The following is a 19,747-nucleotide window of genomic DNA, read 5'->3' as shown; positions in this document are numbered from 1 at the left end:
ACAAGTCATTCAATCAGAATTTAGAGTCAGAAATATCCACTTTACATTAGGTCAGGTTACTGATCTCTATTTTATACCCATAAACCCATCTGATTGGATCAGCTGAATCTCTCTGAACAGATGGAACTTTTTAAACGCTTCGCTATTATTTTTTCATTCTTCAACACAGCAGGTGTTGGAATGTGAAGTGAACTTTACCATGTTCAGGTGCATTATGGCAGTAAATGTGTGGAAGAGTGCAGGCCGTCCACAGAGAGATGAGATGGAAATTACAAAGTACAGCATTATGGGAATATAAAACAAAAACACTTCCACTGAGGAAATATTCTGTGCTAGTACTCCAACAGCAATAATAATGCAAGAAATCATGTTCTAGAATTCACAATCTTTTCTCCCCAATTTGGAATGCCCAATTCCCAATGCGCTCCCTAAGTCCTTGTGGTGGCATAGTGACTCGCCTCAATCCGGGTGGCGGAGGACGAATCTCAGTTGCCTCCACATCTGAGACCGTCAATCCTTGCATCTTTTCACGTGGCTTGTTGAGCGCATTACCACGGAGACACAGCGCATGTGGAGGCTTCACACTATTCTCCGCGGCATCCACGCACAACTCACCACGCGCCCCACCAAGAGTGAAAACCACATTATAGCGACCACGGAGAGGTTACCCCATGTGACTCTACCCTCCCTAGCAACCGGGCCAATTTGGTTGCATAGGAGACCTGGCTGGAGTCACTCAGCATGCCCCCTGGATTCGAACTTGCAACTCCAGGGGTGGTAGTCAGCGTCTTTACTCGCTGAGCTACCCAGGCCCCAGAATTCACCATTTTTAATACGATTTTGGATTAGTGGTCAACCAACATGTATTTTTTTGGGAAGGATAAAGATATCTAGACAGCAGGGTGGCTGAGGGCCTATATATATATATATATATATATATAGCTATATACATACATACACTATAGACAGACAGACAGACAGATAGACAGACAGACAGATTAATCAAATGATATTTGGCCAATAATATCACTAAGAGCTTCAATAAGAATAACTTATCACTTACAGGTTATTGAAATACATCAGTCATTCGTTTTGCATAAATAAATATGGAATGAGTAACCAACTTTGTTCATTTTCTTAAAATGAAGTGTTGAATAGGAGGCTAGATCAATTTTCAAATTCTGTTTGTTGATTGGATGGTCTTTAATTGGGAATAAAAGTTGTATGACGTATGAGACAAATCATCTGATTTCTTCCGATTTCGCCATTTTATGCAAGTTATTACGAGTTGTCATGAGAATATGTTTGCACATTTTGTTATTTGTAAGTAAATGTTTAGCAAATATTGTGTAAAATAAGTATTCATTTAAATTCAATCATTTCAAGTAAATATAATTTGCCTTCACTTTATTTTATTTCGCCTACACATCGGCCTCTCTCTCTCGATATCAATATTGGCCATTGAAAAACTCGGTCAACCACTGATACATAATACAAATTCAATTTAAAGATGGCAAATGACACATACACAAACAGAAAATTTGTATTATCTACTATTGACATGACTATTAGTTTTTGGAATGGACCTAAGGATGAAGTAAAACATCAAGCGGACACTGCTATCGGCTAAAGCGCTAATCTCAAAACTGAATTGGTCTCACCAATATACCAGTCTATTACCAGTCTGAATAGTGTGTGTTTACCCGTCTGATCCCGGTCTGGAGGGAGAGTTGTCTGATGATATGGACCTCACAGACACGACAGACAGCGGCCTCTGAGATGACGGCAAGGTGAATGACCGAACCATCGAACGTGGTCGACTGCCCCGGAGTTCATCCGACATGGGAGGCTGAAAAATAAACAGTTCATATATGAGCATGGACATCTCAATTTTTCTACTTTTCTACAATTGTTTTTAAAGGAGCACTATTCTATAATTTTACAGTAGTTTCTCGGTTAAGTCCACTTAGTCCAACAAGGTTAACTGTACCAATTTAGTTTTACCTGACCATTCCCCCCCCTCTCTCTGCTACTGTACATTTTTTACTTCTTTAAATAAATAACTGGTTATGAATGTCTAACTTCTTTACATGTGAAATGAGTACCAATGCCCCAAGGTGAAGTGTGTAGTTTGTGTTGATGCAACTTTCTCCTCTTATAGCCCTGATGGGCAGTCAACTATAAGTAAGCCATCATTATTTTCCCAATTCCAATTGGTGACACTAGTGGCGTAGAGATTAAACACTTCAGCTAGGCCAGAAACACACTTTACGTAAGCACACATATGGCGATTTGAGCGTTTGACCAATGCACTGTCAACATGTACTTTGCACATTTGCATTGTGTTATGAATTGCGGTCTAACACATTTTTGAACGCAACAATGTAAAAAAAATAAAGCTTGTGTAGCTAGAACGATATGTGTTCAGATACTTTCGCAAAGTACAAGTTGACAAAATCGACAAAATGTGTGACAATGTTGATTACTCCAAAACAAATTTCAACTTTTCTTTGAAATAAACAAATCGAGATGACGGTGAGGCACTTACAATGAAAGTGAATGGGGTCAATTGTTGGAGGGTTTAAATGCTGAAATGTGAAATCTTCTGTTAAAACTTGTGTATCATTTGAGCTGTAAAGTTTAAATCATCGTTTACCAGTATTACAGGGTTTACAGCGTTAATTCATCATGGCAACGGAGCTGTAAAATTGAATATAACTTTACACAGAAAAGGTTAGTAAGCGATTTTATCACACTAAAATCAAGTTAAGAGACATAGTTTTTACGTCTTGAGGCTATACTTTTGAAACAGTGAGTATTTTAATGTTTCTGGACTGCCCCATTCACTGCCATTTTAAGTGTCTCACTGTAACCCAGATTTTTGCTTTTTTTAAAGAAAAGGAATGACAAGACGAAATTCATTTTTGTGGCAATTAACATTGTTCCACAAATGCTGTCGATAGAGATAACTTGTACTGAACCCGAAATATCCCTTTAACAAACTCACTGACTCTACAGACAGAGATAAAACTTTAGGAGAAAACACACAACAAAATGACAAACGAGAGGAGAAGAGAAGGTCGATTCCTGCAGCTAACAGGCCAATCTCCCCACAGCTTTGTCCTTATTAGAGTCTTTATTTCTAACATAACCTCTTTCCTGACACACAAGACCGTCTACAGCACGATTCTCACATTTACTTCCTCTGTCACGCACGCCCTGTGCTGTCCTTGAAACAGATATTTAGCGCATATCACATTCTCACATGCTCTATAGGAGGCATCGCTACGGCAACCAGAGAGGCTGCTAATTCTAGCGCCAGCGAGTGTGGTGATCAATAACTGCCAGCTACAGTAACTATCTCTCTCTTTCTCTCTGTTTCAACTTCCCTTCCACTTGTTTGTTCCTCTCTATCATTTCCTCCTAAGGACTCCCAGCATTCTCCTGTCATTCGGCTCAGCACGCCAGTCTGTTCTGGAGGAGAGTCAGGGGTCGAGAGTCTTTGGAGTGCGCTTACGGATGTCTTTGTCACGGTTACAAAGACATTCCATCAGTGTGTTTCAAAATACAGTCGTGGAAACTTTGCGACCTCCTGCTCTACTTTGCTACACAATCTTCAATCCATAATTTAATGCGCGATTTAACACGTAAATTAACAGGATGCATCCCAATTTTAAAAAGCCCAATTCAACATTTGTAGATTTTTTTTTATTCAAAGTTTCTTGCACCAAAACAGATGTAATTTAGTTTTACTTGTACTCTCTCTCTGACCATTACAATCAAACCAACAGTTTTTGCTACTGTACCTTTAAGGGATGTATATGCAGATGTCCTCTGTTTTGATTGTCAATCCTCTTAGCTTGTGAAATGAGTAACAGTGGCTGAATACTGCTTAGGCATTGATATGTAAACTGGTGAAATGGTGATGTCAGTACTCTGATACCAATACTACATTCTGAATGCTTACGGCAGTTTCCATTAATAATGTCGGTGGACTGAAGAGAGAGCTTTGCATTGTTAAGAATGCAGTATGTCTACAAAGTACAACAGACTCTAATTTTAAAATAGTCAGCATTAAGTATATATATATATATATATATATATATATATATATATATATATATATATATATATATATATATATATATAATGCATCAATTAGAGCAATATAATGTATAAATTAGATAAAAATGTTGAAAGCAATGAAAAACCTTATTTTCTTTTCTCTCTCTTTTTTTTTTTTTCACACCAGATTTGCAATTTCTATATCAAATGACCTTTGAAAACAGCACCAGGATCTGAATGTATAAGACTTTCCTCAAAAGGAAGAAGACGTTCTAAAACTGGACACGGGTCATACTACCAGTCCGATGGCATTTGCGTTTGAATTTCTTTTTTGGAAATTAAACTCATCAATCATGCATTAAATCTATTGGGCTATATTACAGAAATTATCTTCTTCCTCATGTCATACAAGAAGTAAATAAAGTAAATAATCTTAAATAATCGAAAAGTCTACTAAGATTTAATTAATTGTTCAATTGCATATATATATATATATATATGGCATGCTTTTGTCAGTGGAGTTACCTCTAATAAACACATATGATGGCTTACATGATTAAGTTTATATTATTAAAAATGGAGGCAGGTTTTATAAAAAAAAAAAAAAGGGTAGCATAAACCTTTATATAAGATAATTACTAGGCTGGAGAAATTTTTATGTAAAAAGTCACACTTACACTAGCAACACAGCATAACTGAAACTGAGGTTTAAAAGATTATTATTTAAAAATCAGGATTTTAACAAAATTACATTTAATGAACTGTAAAAATATACATATAATGAAAAATGTAGGCATGTAGACAATGTTTGCTCCCCACTGCAAATAACAATTAGCTTTTAGTGTTTAACAAAAATAACTGACATTCAAATTATATATTGTTTTAATTATTAATATTTAACAAAACAACTTTCAACACAATCTATGTTAATTAAATTGCTTTTAGCATTCTTATTCAAAATGGATAGCATATTTCTATGCTCCAAGTCATTAACAAACAAAGAAGTATTCAAAATGTGAATAATAAGACGATGTCAATTATTCAAATTCACTATGAGGAACTACATTACTTATTCACATTATTTTAACAGGAGTTATACATTTTAGCATGACTCTTGCCATTATTGCTCTGTTTAAGCAAGTGACATCACTTGCCACTGAAAATGTCATTTGACTCATAATATCATTACAGCTGCCATGTCTTTATGTAATTCAGTTGTACTTGTATAGTGCAATAATAATAGTTCCTAAGCAGCTTTTGAAAGAACAGCGTCTTATAAATCCTAAGTTAGCGAGCCACATGCAACTGTGGCTTTTTGTAAGATAAGAGTCCATCCTAAAGTAATACTGTGTGATGGATGCCAGCAGTTTGAAGGCAGACTTTGGTTATGGCCGAATGAACATCATGTTATGATGGTCATAGTTGAATGGATGATGCTTGTGAATAATGGTTGTGGGTGATGAATGAAAGATGATGTCTGTTTAGACTCACTAGTGTTCTGATGCCATACTGTTTCTCCACCTTCTCTTTGAGCTGTTTGAAACACGCCTCCAAACGCTCGTGAAATGGCCGAAGAGCCTCCGTCACCTTCTTGCCATGGATACGAACTCCTTCAACCAGGTATGGGATCTGAACACACACACACACACACACACACACACACACACACACACACACACACACACACACACACAACCCTGCTTACAAAGATGCAATGAAAGTGAATGGTGGCTGAGATTAACATTCTGCCAAACGTCTCCTTTAATTATTACATGAAAGAAAGAAAGTCATATGGGTTCAGAACATCATAAGGGTGAGCAAATGAAGAAAATTTTCATTGTTGGGTGAGCTATCCCTTTAATCTGCAAATGTGAAATAAATCATTAAACAATGGCACAAAGTATCAGATTTACCCTCCAAAAACACTTCAAACTCAACACAATGCATTTCATCTGTAAGAATGAGACGTTAGCTGAGAATCTCTTGTGGTCTGATTTACAGACGCCTCTCAGATCTGCGCCATCGTCCTGCCTGCGAAACAACAACAGTGTTTCACCTCAGACTGAAATCTCAATGAGTTTCAATTTTCTTTCCTCTACAAAAAACCTCTGGTCAGACAGACACATAAAGCAGGAAAACAGCTAATAAGACAATGCCACTGTGTTTATTTGCAAGACACAGTGAAGTTTGAATCATAATACACAGGATGTAGACCAAACGCATAATTCACACAAAGCATTGTGTTTACTCTTTTCTTAACGACTGAAAGAGTCGACAGCTAATCTGGCAAAATGCACCACCAACATATTTCAAAAGAACGCTGTAGTGCTGATCACACACAAACACACGCAATTCAAACTGCTTTACTAATTGTAAAGAGAGATGTTTTTATCTCTAGATATCATGAGGGTATGAAGGTAGAGTAAATACGAAATCTGTAAAGCAGAGATATTTCAAAACCAAGGAGAGTGTTTAACTGATGCAACGTAGTGCAATGAAAAGAAAATCAATACCATGATCAGCAACAATGAGTGAGTGACTAGTGTCAAGTTTCTCTTCAAAACATCTCAAAATATTAAAAGATAATTTGCTGTAACTCCGAGAGCACGGAAACATTACTTTCTAAAAAAAAAAAAAATTAGAAATTACTTTTTTAACAGTTTAACCAACAATATCTAACTTTTTTTTGGTGTAATGTTTTATTTCCCCCCCAAACTTTATCTATTTTAATATATTGTTACAATATAGTGCAAATACAAAAAAAAAAAAAAGCAAATAGGTAATTTAGCAGCAATTTAGCAGAGAATATGAAATAAAAAAATATGTACACTGTCAAAAAAAATTATTTTGTTGTGAAGTAAACATAGCACAAAAGATTAAGTACTTTCTAGATTAAAGAAGTTAAAGTGTGAACTTGAAAATATTAAGTAAATTCAAAGTGTACTCAATTCAAAAAGGTACAAATGAATGCTCTAGCTTATAAGAAAATTGTATATATGATTGTTTGTTATCTTTACAACGTGTTATCATGCATAGGTCCAAAAGTAGAAAACCTTGTCATATTTATTTGAAATTTTACTGGTAAATAAAATAAGTAAATTTTACTTAACTTTTCAAAGCTGGTGTTCCCAGCATGCACTGTGCTTGAATAATTAATGAGCTACAAGTTTATTTACAACGATTTTTATTGTTGATTTTGCTGTTTGGTAACATCTTGTTTTGTGAAGTCTAAACTTTTTTTTTTTTTCTATTCAAAATTATCCATTCATGATTTTAAAATAATAATAATAATAATAATAATAATAATAATAATAATAATAATAATGGATTGTTACCGTCATCATGTTATTTATTCACACACTTTAATCAATATTACTGTATGTCAAAGTAGAATTTACTTTATTTTCTACCATTAAAATGTACATAAAAAAAAAAAAAAAACTGTGCAAAAACTTGTAAAATAAGAAATTCTCACTACTATTTTTTTTTTCATGGAATATAACACTAATAAAACTAATAAAATCTAAAATAATAAAAAAGCATTTTTGAGAAACTTACGTTTCACAGTTTTCACAAGGCTAGGGTTCTTTTGAAGTCAATACAAAAATAAACAGAAATAAAACAGAAATAACATTTAACCCAAAAAAGAAAACAGAACGTAGAAACACAGTTTAGACTAATGTTCGCTCTAGCACCCCTTGTGTGGTAATGCTTACTCGCTATGTGTTGGTCATGGATGTTGATTGGTCAATACAATGCTATGTGTGAACAATCTTACACTGAAAATGCTTAATAAACTGACAACGTGTGTGGCCAGGTAAATAATTTGAAAGTTATCTTTTTTTTTTTTAATCGGGGTAAGATCATAAACGGTTTAGGCGAAAAACGATCAGCATATGTAGATTTTAGCCCCTTACTCTGATTTCGCGTTGCATGTAAACACCTGTACCGCCGTTCTTACCAGCTTATCCAATGTGCTCAAGTATTGTGCTTTTACGTTTTGACGTAAAAAGCACAGAATTATCACCTTATTTCAAATCTCATGCAAACGTGGGTTTCTTTTGTTGTTTTTTTAACTTTTATTAAGGTGATTTTTTGCATTTTTCAACATATTGATGTGCATGCAAACACACTTTTTATCATGCCCAACAACACCATTCAGTCGTGAATATATAAAACAATTTACCTAGGCTCTTGAACCTTATTGCTTAATTATATGGAACTAAAATGGTGCACAGGTGAATTCAAACAGAATGTGCGATCAGCATTCTGCAGTGAAAAAACTAAAGGAGAGACAGACAAAGAGAGGATTTCCACTTTAATGAAGGTTGTTGGCACCACAGGGAATTTCTGAAGGAGATAGATAGATAGATAGATAGATAGATAGATAGAGAGCGAGAACGAGAGAGAGAGAGAGAGAGAGAGAGCGCGAGCAAGCGCAGCTAGTGTCTCCAGGGAAACCCCAACCTTTTTAAAATGAACACAGTGACAGTATTCTGGGTAGGCGGCATGGCAACAAAAGGTTTCAAAGGTGGCTGCCGCTAAAGATACTCCTCATCATCTATCTTTGAAAATAAAACACATATGCACTAACAGGACAAAGAGGGAGAGCAAACTTAATCTGCAGAGGGATTGTCTTGAAGGTGTTTTGGAAGAGCATCGACAGTGGGGTGAGAAAAATTGTACATACGCCCTGTTCTACCTTCAGTATGGTGTGTATTGATCGCAATCTCACGCCACTAAAGTGGCTTTCGGTCATCAAACAGAGGTGAAGTTGAACGTTGAAGAACTAGTTCACCCAAAAATAAAAATTCTGTCATCATTCACTCACCGTCATGTGGTTTCATAATGGTATGACTTTCTTCAACTTTTTGTCTAACATCTCCTTTTGCGTTCCAGTTGGTGTATTATGTGAAATTGGCATTACTGCATGGTTATGTAATAGATAAAACATTCTTAGTGTTGAATTCCTATCAAAAGTAACTATATTGTGACTATACCATTTGAATCACTCAAATTGTGATTGAGATTAAATCTTGGACATTCCATCTCTAGATCAGAGAAATATCTTCAATATCTCATCCTGATTTATTAAAGCTTGTGTCTAAAGACAGACTGATTTATGTTCATGTGCTGTTTGTATAAATGAGCTTTCGAGAAACTAGAATATTGCAATATCTATAACAATTAAACAATTGCATAAATGATTATTTATATGCAGTAAAATGGCAACAGGGCATCATAAGTTTGAGAATACAGAGATTGTCATAGCTGTTTCTTATGACAATTGATTTGTGAATCTCCGCTTGTTAATTTGTGGAGTAGCATGGCGTACAAGCATTTCACTGTCTTTTAAAATGATTGAGGTAAGACAAAAAAAAAAAGAGATATTTTTATTATGTTCTGACAGGATGACAGCGTCCATAACTCATCTGATGCAAATGTCCTGATCTGACATGAATATGCGTCAGTCAGAAAACAAAAACCAAACAATGATTGATAAAAATGAAAATCAGCTATATTCAACAACAGCATCAAACGACCTTTATCATGTCAGAAATATATCTGTTTCTTTAGTAGCTGGCATAAAAAATGCAGGCTACTATGTAATATATATATATATACTGTATATCCCAAGGTAAGAAAAAGCAGTAAAATATAACTGGTGAAATATAAACTTAAATGATGGTGAAAGCCAAAATATTAAATACCATGGATCAATATTTACCGGGTAATCCATTATGTCAATTTTATGTCTATTTATTGTCAAAATATAAAATTTCACCTATGATTTGGAGCAAAACTACAGGCCCAAAAATAACCATAGAAAGGTGTCAGCATCACTAATGTATTTGTACACAGAGATATGTAGGTCTATTACTAAAATTATTTGACTTCAACACCCCTTGTTGCATTATATGCCATTGGTGTGGGTCAAAATAAGGGGGGAAAAAACATGTTTTTGAGTTGTTTTTAAAAGGTCGGAGTGCCTTTAACTCTAGAATTATTAAAGATATCTTAAAGGGATAGTTCAACAAAAAAATGAAATTCTCTCATCATTTACTCACCCTCACGCCATCCCAGATGTGTATGACTTTATTTTATCTACTGAACACAAATGGAGATTTTTAGAATCTTTCAGCTCTGTAGGTCCATACAATGCAAGTGAATGGTGACCAGAACTCAGAAGGTCCAAAAATGACATAAAGGAGGCATAAGAGTAATCCATAAGACTCCAGTGGTTACTTTCATATGTTCTGAAGCAATATGATAGGTGTGGGTGAGAAACAGATCGATATTTAAGTCCTTTTTTACTTTCAATTTCCACCATTGTCCAGCCCCAACCAGTAGGTGGCTGAATGTGAAAGTGAAAGTGTAGATTTACCGTTAAAAAAGGACTTAAATAATGATCTGTTTCTCACCCACACCTGTTATATCACTTCTGAAGACATGGATTTAACCACTGGAGTCTTATAGATATGTTTATACTGTCTTTTGCGCACTGAAATATTCTTATAAAAATCTTCATTTGTTTTCTACAGAAGAAAGAATACACATCTGGGATGGCATGAGGGTGAGTAAATGATGAGATAATTCTAATTTTTTGGGTGAACTATCCCTTTAATATCCTTTTAGAGTCTGGTTTAGAACAAACTTTACTTCTGGTGTTGTCATTAGTGGTCAACTGATATGGGTTTTTTAATACCCGATATAATGCAGAAATACTGTATCACTCAATTTAATATAGTAAACAACACACACATAAAATTGCTAAAAAATGAATAAACTCTTATTTAGCAATATATTTACTTAAAATTTCACACAAAGAATATGAAAAAATAAGATTGTGTTTTAAATGGTAGATTCGCAGTTTCTTCTGATTTCTGTTAAAAAAATTCAGAATATCGGCTGAAAAAATACAATAAAAATACAAAATTAGCCGTACCATTCATGATAATTTTTGCTCTTTCTGATTCTGATTACTGGCATCTCAGATAATCCTGATTCGATCAAATAATCATGGCCAGGCTAATCTTCATACACATTACTGACATGCAGTTATAGCCACAGAATCTATTTATGCAGAAAAAAACACTAATTGTAACATACATGATGCTGTTTTAACAGATGTTGTTTAAACTACAGCAGATTTTCAGCTCGTAGTGAGGAGTTGGACATGGTTTGTTTTCCGCAGACATGCTACACACATCTGTTCTGATCAAGAAAAAATAACAATCGACTGCCTCTTTACAGAAGGTTCGAGCACAAACACTCTTCAGATGGCTCTTATTTAAGTATCTTTTCATTTAAATAAAATTACATCTACAAACCAGTCACGGCTAAACAAACAAAGCGGCCCCTCTGCGTCATTACATTTCTGTCCACGTTCCTGAAGTCGACGAGTCCTTCAATTACCATTATGCTGCATAACCATTAACTTACTGAGAGTAACCATATACGACATGTGCCTGGACCAGGCAAACTGGCCGAGCGGAGACACAGCTGGTCAGACTGATGACTATTCATCACACAAGGGACAGAGAACAAGTCAAATTCAAAGCAGAACAACAACAAAACTGTTCTCAGGTAAACAGAAGGTTCACACATCTTTTGGCCAGTGCATTTTCATCAGTTTTTCCAGACTTTCCCAGCAGAATATGCAGTTAAAACTGTTCCCACAAAGAGCCGTCAGTGAGTGACGTGTGTTGTTGAGAGATAAAAATGTATTCGTCATCTTCAGCATAGAATATAGTATATTCCCCACTAAACAAGCAGCTATAAATTAAAGCTGATCAGCATAAAGATCATCATTAGCAGATCTCTATCTCTCTCATGACCATGACGGATGAGGAAGGGATTAGTTGCTCGGCTCTGTAACGATCCTCACTGTTAAAACTTAAGATTTGTCTGATCTATAAAGTACATCTTTTTTGTGCTTTCTCTAAAAAAAAATCCACTCATCACATTTACAGTGGTTTCATATAATTAAAAATTATGACAATTTTTGCACTGGTGGGGCCCGTTGTCTTGACTAGCAGTCAATAGAAATGTCTTTTTTTAAAACACAAAAATGTGAAATTGAGCTGGAAAATGAAATCAATGAGCTGGTGTGTTATGGTGTGATGTGTTGCGGTCTGGGTTTGGTGGGCCGCAATGTGCCAGAAAGTCCAGTCCAGGCCCTAGTCCACCCCTGTGTGCTGCTGCACCCAACACGTTGATCTACGGTTATTTCTCATCAATTTCATTTATTTTTATTTATATAATTAAATACTTATTTATCTTTGTATACATTCAGATTTATGACTATATATTCAGAGTTACTTTGATATATTCAGAATTTACATATATATATATATATATATATATATATATATTCGGATTTATATATTCAGATTGATCACTATATATTCAGAATTTATAACTACATTTACAGATTTAATTTATATGTATATATTCAAATTTATAACCACATATTCAAGATTTACATTTTTATATAATAACATTTATAACAATATATTTAGGAGTTATATTTATATATTCAAGATTTACATTTATGTATATATTCATATATATTACTGTTCATATTTATAACTATATATTCAAATTCATAACAATATATTCAAGATGTATAACTATATTCTGATTTACAACTGCATATTCAGCATTTATATTTAAATATTCCAATTTATAACTATATATTCAGATTGATAACTATATATATTTAGATTTACAACTGTATATTCAGCAAATATATATAGTAATGTGCAAAAGTCTTAGGCACATAAGATGTTTCACAAAAGCATTTGTCTTAAGATGGTTATTAATATCTTCAGCTTTAGTGTTAACTCCCAAACATTACATTTGCAATTAGAAGATTCGAATAGAAGAACAGGGAGCCCTGCAACAGATGTCATGGCCCCCACAGAGCCCCCCACTGAACATCGTGACAGTCTGAGTTTACATAAAGAGACAGAAGCAATTGAGACAGCCGAAATAGATAGAAGAACTGTGGTGAATTCTCCAAGAAGCTTGAAACATCCCATCTGACAACAACCACGAAAAACTGTGTCCAGGTGTACCTAGAAGAATTGTGATATTTTAAAGGCAAAAGTGGTCACACTGAATATTGATTTAGCTTTTTTATGTTTACTGGACTTTATATGTCATTAAGTGATAAATGAAAACTATTTATGGCATTATTTAATTATATATAATTATATAATTTATAATTTATATTTGGATTCAAAACTATATATTCAGAGTTACATTTATATATTCAGATTGATAACTATATATTCAGGATTTTAAACTATACACTCTGATTTAAAAGTATATATTTTGATTGAAAAATATATTTTAATTAGGGCAGTAATTCAGTGCGATTAATTTTACAAAAAATTATGCGTTAAAAAAATTAACGCAATTAATCGCAATGTCCCCAGACTGTAATAAGGAAGATTCCTGAGAAATGCAAGCTTGTAGTCCCACCTGTTTACTTCAGTGGGCAGTAAGCGAAACTTCAGCTGTATGGGCAACACGCAGTTTATACAGAGAACAAAACAACCCTTCAGCAGACAGCACAACACGAACATGCGTTACGTTCTTGCGTTCAAAACACTTGATGGAGCGCAAATCCGATCTAAGGGATCTCAAGATGTGTTTTTCTAAGTATTAAACTATAGTTAACTTGACACAGCGACCTAAAATGTTTATGACGCAACGCACCCGAGACACTACACAAGCATCTGTCTGACGTAGGTATACATTGACGGGTCCTTAGAAAAGCCCTTATAATAAATCTCGAACTGATTGACAAATTCACTTGCAAAATGGATTGCTGTGAACTGTAAGCCAATGATTGGCTTATGTTCAATAATATGGTAATAAACAATACATTGTATTCTAAAGCCACTTTTTGTATTGTCTTATCAATGCTTAACTCTTCTGCCACAAGAATGTAATGCATTTTAATTATCCGAATAATTTTTAAATATATAAAGATAACTATGCATAATAATGTAATCATTATGTATTGAATTATTGTCATCTGAGGGGCTTTCTCAGGAAATATTTGTATATGCGATTAATTGCGATTAATTGGGACACCATGTAATTAATTCGATTAAAACAATTCATCGATTGACAGCCCTAATTTTAATATTTAAAACAATACTGTCAGGATATATAACTATTTAGATTTACAATTCTATATTCTGATTTACAATGACATATTCAGATTTATAACTATATATTCCGAATTTTTATAATTATTTCCTGTTTAGTCATGATCATAATGCTGTAGAATTTTCATTTCATATTTATTGAAAGAAATGTTTTTGTTACAATTGTGAATGCTGCGTATAAAAACTAAACAGATTAGTCTATAAAAAAAAATTGCCAAAATCTTTGATCAGACTTGTATGGACAGACTAGTTCGGGTGATTTGGTGGATATGTATAATGAATGTTCCATTAAAGGAACCTGGAGGAAAGAAAGTAATACAGAGTTGAAATAGCACAAGGGTGTGTAAATGATGACAGAATTTTCATTTTTAGACTTGTGCCATTTATTTACCTGCCAGGCAATCAGGTCCTTTAGCTTTTCAATCTTCTCTTGGTCATTTGGGTGTTCCTGGATGTATTTCTCTGTGAAAAAAGCCTGTAGATGACAGAAAACATCTACTGTGTATCATCTAATACAATGCATACATATATAGAAACATCTAGAAATAAAATATATCTTTGAAATAATATGTTACAATTTTGCTATCCAGTTCTATTTGTTAATAACCTTTGATCCTTGTCCTGTGACACAATTAGGCAATAATCACCAGAAAAATCGCATACCTTCTCATAATTAGTGAAGCCGCCCATGACAGCTGGGTCCACAATGCCATTGAGCAGCATGGAGAGGGGGTTAATGGGAAGGCTCGGGTCACTGAGGTGCTGCTGAACCATGTTGTTGATTTTTTCATTGGTCAGCTGCATGGTCTCCATGGCATTCTCCAAAGGACTGATTTCCTCCTACGGAAAGAAGGAAAAAAAACAAAAACAAATCTGAAGTCAGCACCCACACACAACTAGCAAACTTTAAATAATTGTACTTTTAGAGAACTTTCAACAACAGCCATTTTCTGTGAAAACCACATCAACTAAAGAAGACACTTAGCAGAATGGATTTATACCAATGCCATGCAGAAAATAATTACAAGACAGGATGGAAAATGTGTTTCGTTTTCACCAGCTGTCCAATATGCTACACAACAACTAAAGTTCCAACCGATAAAACAAACTTTGCTAGTGAGCCGCTAAACGAGCATGTTTTCATGTCAAATTATAACTCACGTAGACTCTCTCAAAACGTTCAAATTTAGGATTTTTGAACAAGGTATTTGCTTTAAAAGTTTAACTTTCTTTCTTTTGCGGAACAACATCTAATATTCTGAAGAAGGTTCACACAGGTCTTACCCATGCAACAGCTCTTTAGTGACAACTTGTACACTATATTCTTATAATTATAATAATATAATTTTTTATATTTAATAGGATATTTTGAAATTTCAAAAGTGGATACGATAGCTTTGTGTGAGGAACAGTCTTACATTTAAGATGTTTAACATTGAGAAACTCTGCGACTAAATCATTAAGCCAGGGATTAATACTATTGATTTAGCAACAAATCAGTCAGATTTGTGAAAGAATCGTTCAGTCCAATTTGTGCACCAGATCAACTAGTCCTTGAAAGGAACTGGCTCAGAAGAGCGATTGGTTCACTGATCCGGTTCTCAAATTCAACTCGCTGACTAAATGATACGGTCGCAGCTGTATTCGATTTAACAGCTCACTGGAGGTAATGATGAATATTTTCAGTGAATAACAACTTAAATTTCAGTCTGTTCTTTACACAATAGTAGCGTATTGCTTCAGAAGACTTAAATACAGCGAACCCGTCGTATGAACTGCTTTCATTGTGGCCTTTTTGGAGCTTGACAGACATGGTGTCTGAATTATTGTTGAATTGAACAGATCTAAGTGAAGATTTGAATTGCTAAATAACCTTTTCTTTATAAAATGATATAATTTTACAACTTTGTTGCCATGATGTAGTAACGCTGTAAACCCTAAAATAACTGTAAAAACGTTACAACTTTACAGCTCAAATACTAAACATTTTAAAAGAAAAATAAATGTAAGTGCTTTTATAAAACTATAAGCTTCACATTTCTGCCTTTAAACCCTCCAAAAATTGGCCATATTCACTTTCATTGCAAGTGCCTCACTGTGAATGGTGAGTCAGAATTATTTTTGTGATAATCAACATTATTCCACAAATGCTGTCGACTGAGCTTAACTTTTTTTGAACCTCAGGAACCCATTTTAGGAAACTCATGCCAGGATGATAATGAGAATGAAGGCACACGTGAACATTCAGAGAAAACAGAGCGAATCAGAATGGATAAACAAGAGGACATCCAATCTGGGCATTACATGTTGCCATCTCTCTCCTCTGCTCTGGTGTCTACAGTGGAATATTTGTATGCAGCGTGCCAGCACACATAATCATAATTCACCCTGCACAGTGTGAATAGTGGAAGACATGATGAGAATAATACGCTGGAGGTATACAGTGAAAGTAAGACAGTATGCAATATTTGGACTGAAGTGGGGGTGAGACAGGTCAGGTGTGTTTTAATGGAATCTAGAGGGGGTAGAGAGAGGTCAGGTTTGCTGTAATGGAGTGTAGTGAGAGTGAGACAGGTCACATCTGCTATATTTAGACTGGAGTGAGGGTGAGATGGGTAAGGTTTGCTTTATTGGAGAGAAAAGTGGGGTGAGACAGGTCAGGTCAACTGTACTGGAGTTTAGTGGTAAGACAGGTCAGTGAGATGGGTCAGATTTGCTGTGTTAGAGTATAGTAGTTAGAGTGAGACAGGTTGGTTCTTCTGTACCAGAGTGTAGGGTGAGTAAGACAGATCAGGTAATCTTTGCTGGAGTATAGTGAGAGTGAGACAGGTCAAGTCTGTTATAATAAAGTGAGACAGGTCAGCACTACTGTATTGGGGTGCAAGGGGGTGGTCCCACAGGACAGGTCTACTGTACTAGAGCATGTTGAGAGTGAGAGGTCAGATAAGCTGTAATGGAGTACAATGAGAATGAGATAGGCCAAGTCTGTTATAAAGGAGTGAGACAGGTCAGGCCTACTATGCTGGAGTGGAGTTAGACAGATCAGGTGTCTTGTGCTAGAGTGTAGTGAGTGAGAAAGGTCACATCTACTATGCTGGAGTGAACTCAGAGTGAGACAGGTCATGCCGGCTGTCCTGTAGTGTTGAGGGCGCAAGACAGGTTGGGTCTAATAAATAAGAGTTTAGTGAGAGTAAAACAAGACCGATCTAAAGTACTGGACTGTACAGGGTGTGAGACAGCTTGAATCTACTGCACTGGAGTGTAAAGGGGGTGAGACAAGCCAGGTCTACTGTACTGGAGTATAGCCAGAGAGAGACAGGTCAAGTCTGCTATGATGGAGTGAGACAGGTAAGGTCTACTATACTGGAGTGGAGTGAGACTGAGAAAGGTCAGGCCTACTGTATTGCCATGTACTGAGGTGAGACAGGTCAGGTGTCTTATGCTAGAATATAGTGAGTGAGACAGGTCAAATATCCTATGCTGGAGTGGATTGAGAGTAAGACAGGTCAGGTCTACTATATTAGAAATTAGTGGGAGAAAGACAGGACAGATCTAAAGTACTGGACAGTAGAGGGTGTGAGACAGTTAGACTCTATTGTATTGGAGTGTAAAGGGGATGAGACGGGCCAGGTAGAGTGAGAGTGAAACAGGTCAGGCTTACTGTATTACAATGTAGTGGGGTGAGACAGGTAAGGTGTCTTGTGCCAGAGTGTATTGAGTGAGACAGGTCAGGTCTACTTTGCTGGAGTGGAGTGAGATAGGTCAGGAGTACTGTATTGCAACGTAGTGGGGTTAGACAGATCAGTTGTTTTGTGCTAGCGTATAGTGAGTGAGACAGGTCAAATCTACAGTAATATGCTGGAGTGGACTGAGAGTGAGACATGTCATGTCTCCTATATTAGAGTTTAGTTGTATTAAGACGGCACAGATATAAAGTATTGGACTGTAGCGGGTGTGAGACAGGTCACTTCTACTGTATTGGAACATAAAGGGGTTGAGACAGGCCAGGTCTCCAGTACTGAAGTATAGTGAGAGTGAGACAGGTCAGGCTTACTGTATTACAATGTAGTGGGGCGAAAAACGTCAGGTGTCTTGTGCCAGTGTATTGAGTGAGCCAGGTCACATCTACAATGCTGGAGTGAACTGAGAGTGAGACAGGTCAGGTCTACTATATTAGTTTAGTGGGAGTAAGACAGAACAGATATTAAGTACTGGACTGTAGCGGGTGTGAGACAGGTCAGATCTGCAGTTTTGGAGTGTAAAGGGGGTGAGACGGGCCAGGTATCCTGTACTGAAGTATAGTGAGAGTGACACAGTTCAGGCAAGCTGTACTGGATTATAGTGAGATTGAGACAGGTCAAGTCTGTTATAATGGAGTGAGACAGGTCAGGTCTACTTTGCTGGAGTGGAGTAAGAGTGAGACAGGTCAAGTCTGTTATAATGGAGTGAGACATGTCAGGTGCCTTGTGCTAGAGTGTAGTGAGTGAGTCAGGTCAAATCTATTATACTGGAGTGAACTGAGAGTGAGACAGGTCAGGTCTACTATGTTACTGTAGAGTTTAGTGGGCGTGAGACAGGACAGATCTAAAGTACTGGACTGTAGAAGGTGTAAGACAGGTCAGCTTAACTGTACTGAAGTGTATAAGGGGGTGAGACGGGCCAGGTCTACTGTTCTAGTGTATAGTGAGAGTGAGACAGGTCAGGTAAGCTGTACTGGAGTATAGTGAGAGTAAGACAGGTCAGGTAAGCTGTACTGGAGTATAGTGAGAGTAAGACAGGTCAAGTCTGTTATAGTGGAGTGAGACAGGTCAGGTCTGCTATGCTGGAATGGAGTGAGACAGGTCAGGCCTACTTTATTGCAATGCAGTGTGGTGAGATAGTTTAGGTGCCTTGTGCCTGAGCGTAGTGAGTAAGACATGTTGCATCTAATATGCTGGAGTGGACTGAGTGTGAGACACGTTTGGTCTACTCTATTAGAGTTTAGTGAGAGTGAGAGTGAGACTGGTCAGGTCTGCTGTGCAAGAGTGTAGGGGTGAGACTATTCAGGTCTCCTGTACTTGAGTGTTGTGACAGTGAGACAGAGCAGGTGTCTGGTGTTGGAGTGTAGAGGGAGCAAGACAAGTCAGGTCTATAGTATTAGAAAGTAGTGGGGTGAGACAGTTCACGTCTCCTGTACTGGAGTGGATTCAAGGTGAAGTGACACAGGTAAGGGGTTCATGCTGTCATACTCACAGCTGAGACCGACATGACTTCAAACCAGCGCAGGATGCCGGGCAGTTTATATGCCGTGACGTAAGTTGTCCGTTCAATCCACATGTTCTGTTAAAAGAACAGAAAAACATAGAGCACAAGATTAAGATGAACAGTTAGAAAAAAAGAGAGCTTTTAGCAAAGTGGTAAATTTCAGGCAAAGAGTGAACACAAGTTATTCCTGTGCACATGCACACACAGTGTTTTCTTTGTTGTAAGACTCAGGCTCCATTTACTGGTTTTTAATG

The 19,747-nt window shown here is 36.2% G+C and overlaps 1 protein-coding gene across 1 annotated transcript in view; it reads right to left on the bottom strand.

Annotated features, from left to right (window-relative positions):
* The window catches only part of LOC127427334 (dedicator of cytokinesis protein 1-like), a 321,969-nt gene that overhangs the window by 11,363 nt on the left and 290,859 nt on the right, over window positions 1-19,747 (bottom strand). The window contains exons 44-48 of the mRNA XM_051674887.1: window positions 19,482-19,568; window positions 14,913-15,089; window positions 14,641-14,724; window positions 5,557-5,694; window positions 1,704-1,849 (exon numbers count right to left, since the gene is read on the bottom strand). Coding sequence (XP_051530847.1) covers window positions 1,704-1,849; window positions 5,557-5,694; window positions 14,641-14,724; window positions 14,913-15,089; window positions 19,482-19,568 — 632 coding nt within the window. The remainder of the gene's footprint in view (window positions 1-1,703; window positions 1,850-5,556; window positions 5,695-14,640; window positions 14,725-14,912; window positions 15,090-19,481; window positions 19,569-19,747) is intronic.

Source organism: Myxocyprinus asiaticus, chromosome 36 (genome assembly GCF_019703515.2).
Source record: "Myxocyprinus asiaticus isolate MX2 ecotype Aquarium Trade chromosome 36, UBuf_Myxa_2, whole genome shotgun sequence".
NCBI classification, from domain to species: domain Eukaryota; kingdom Metazoa; phylum Chordata; class Actinopteri; order Cypriniformes; family Catostomidae; genus Myxocyprinus; species Myxocyprinus asiaticus.
This window is presented reverse-complemented; position numbering and strand designations above follow the sequence as displayed.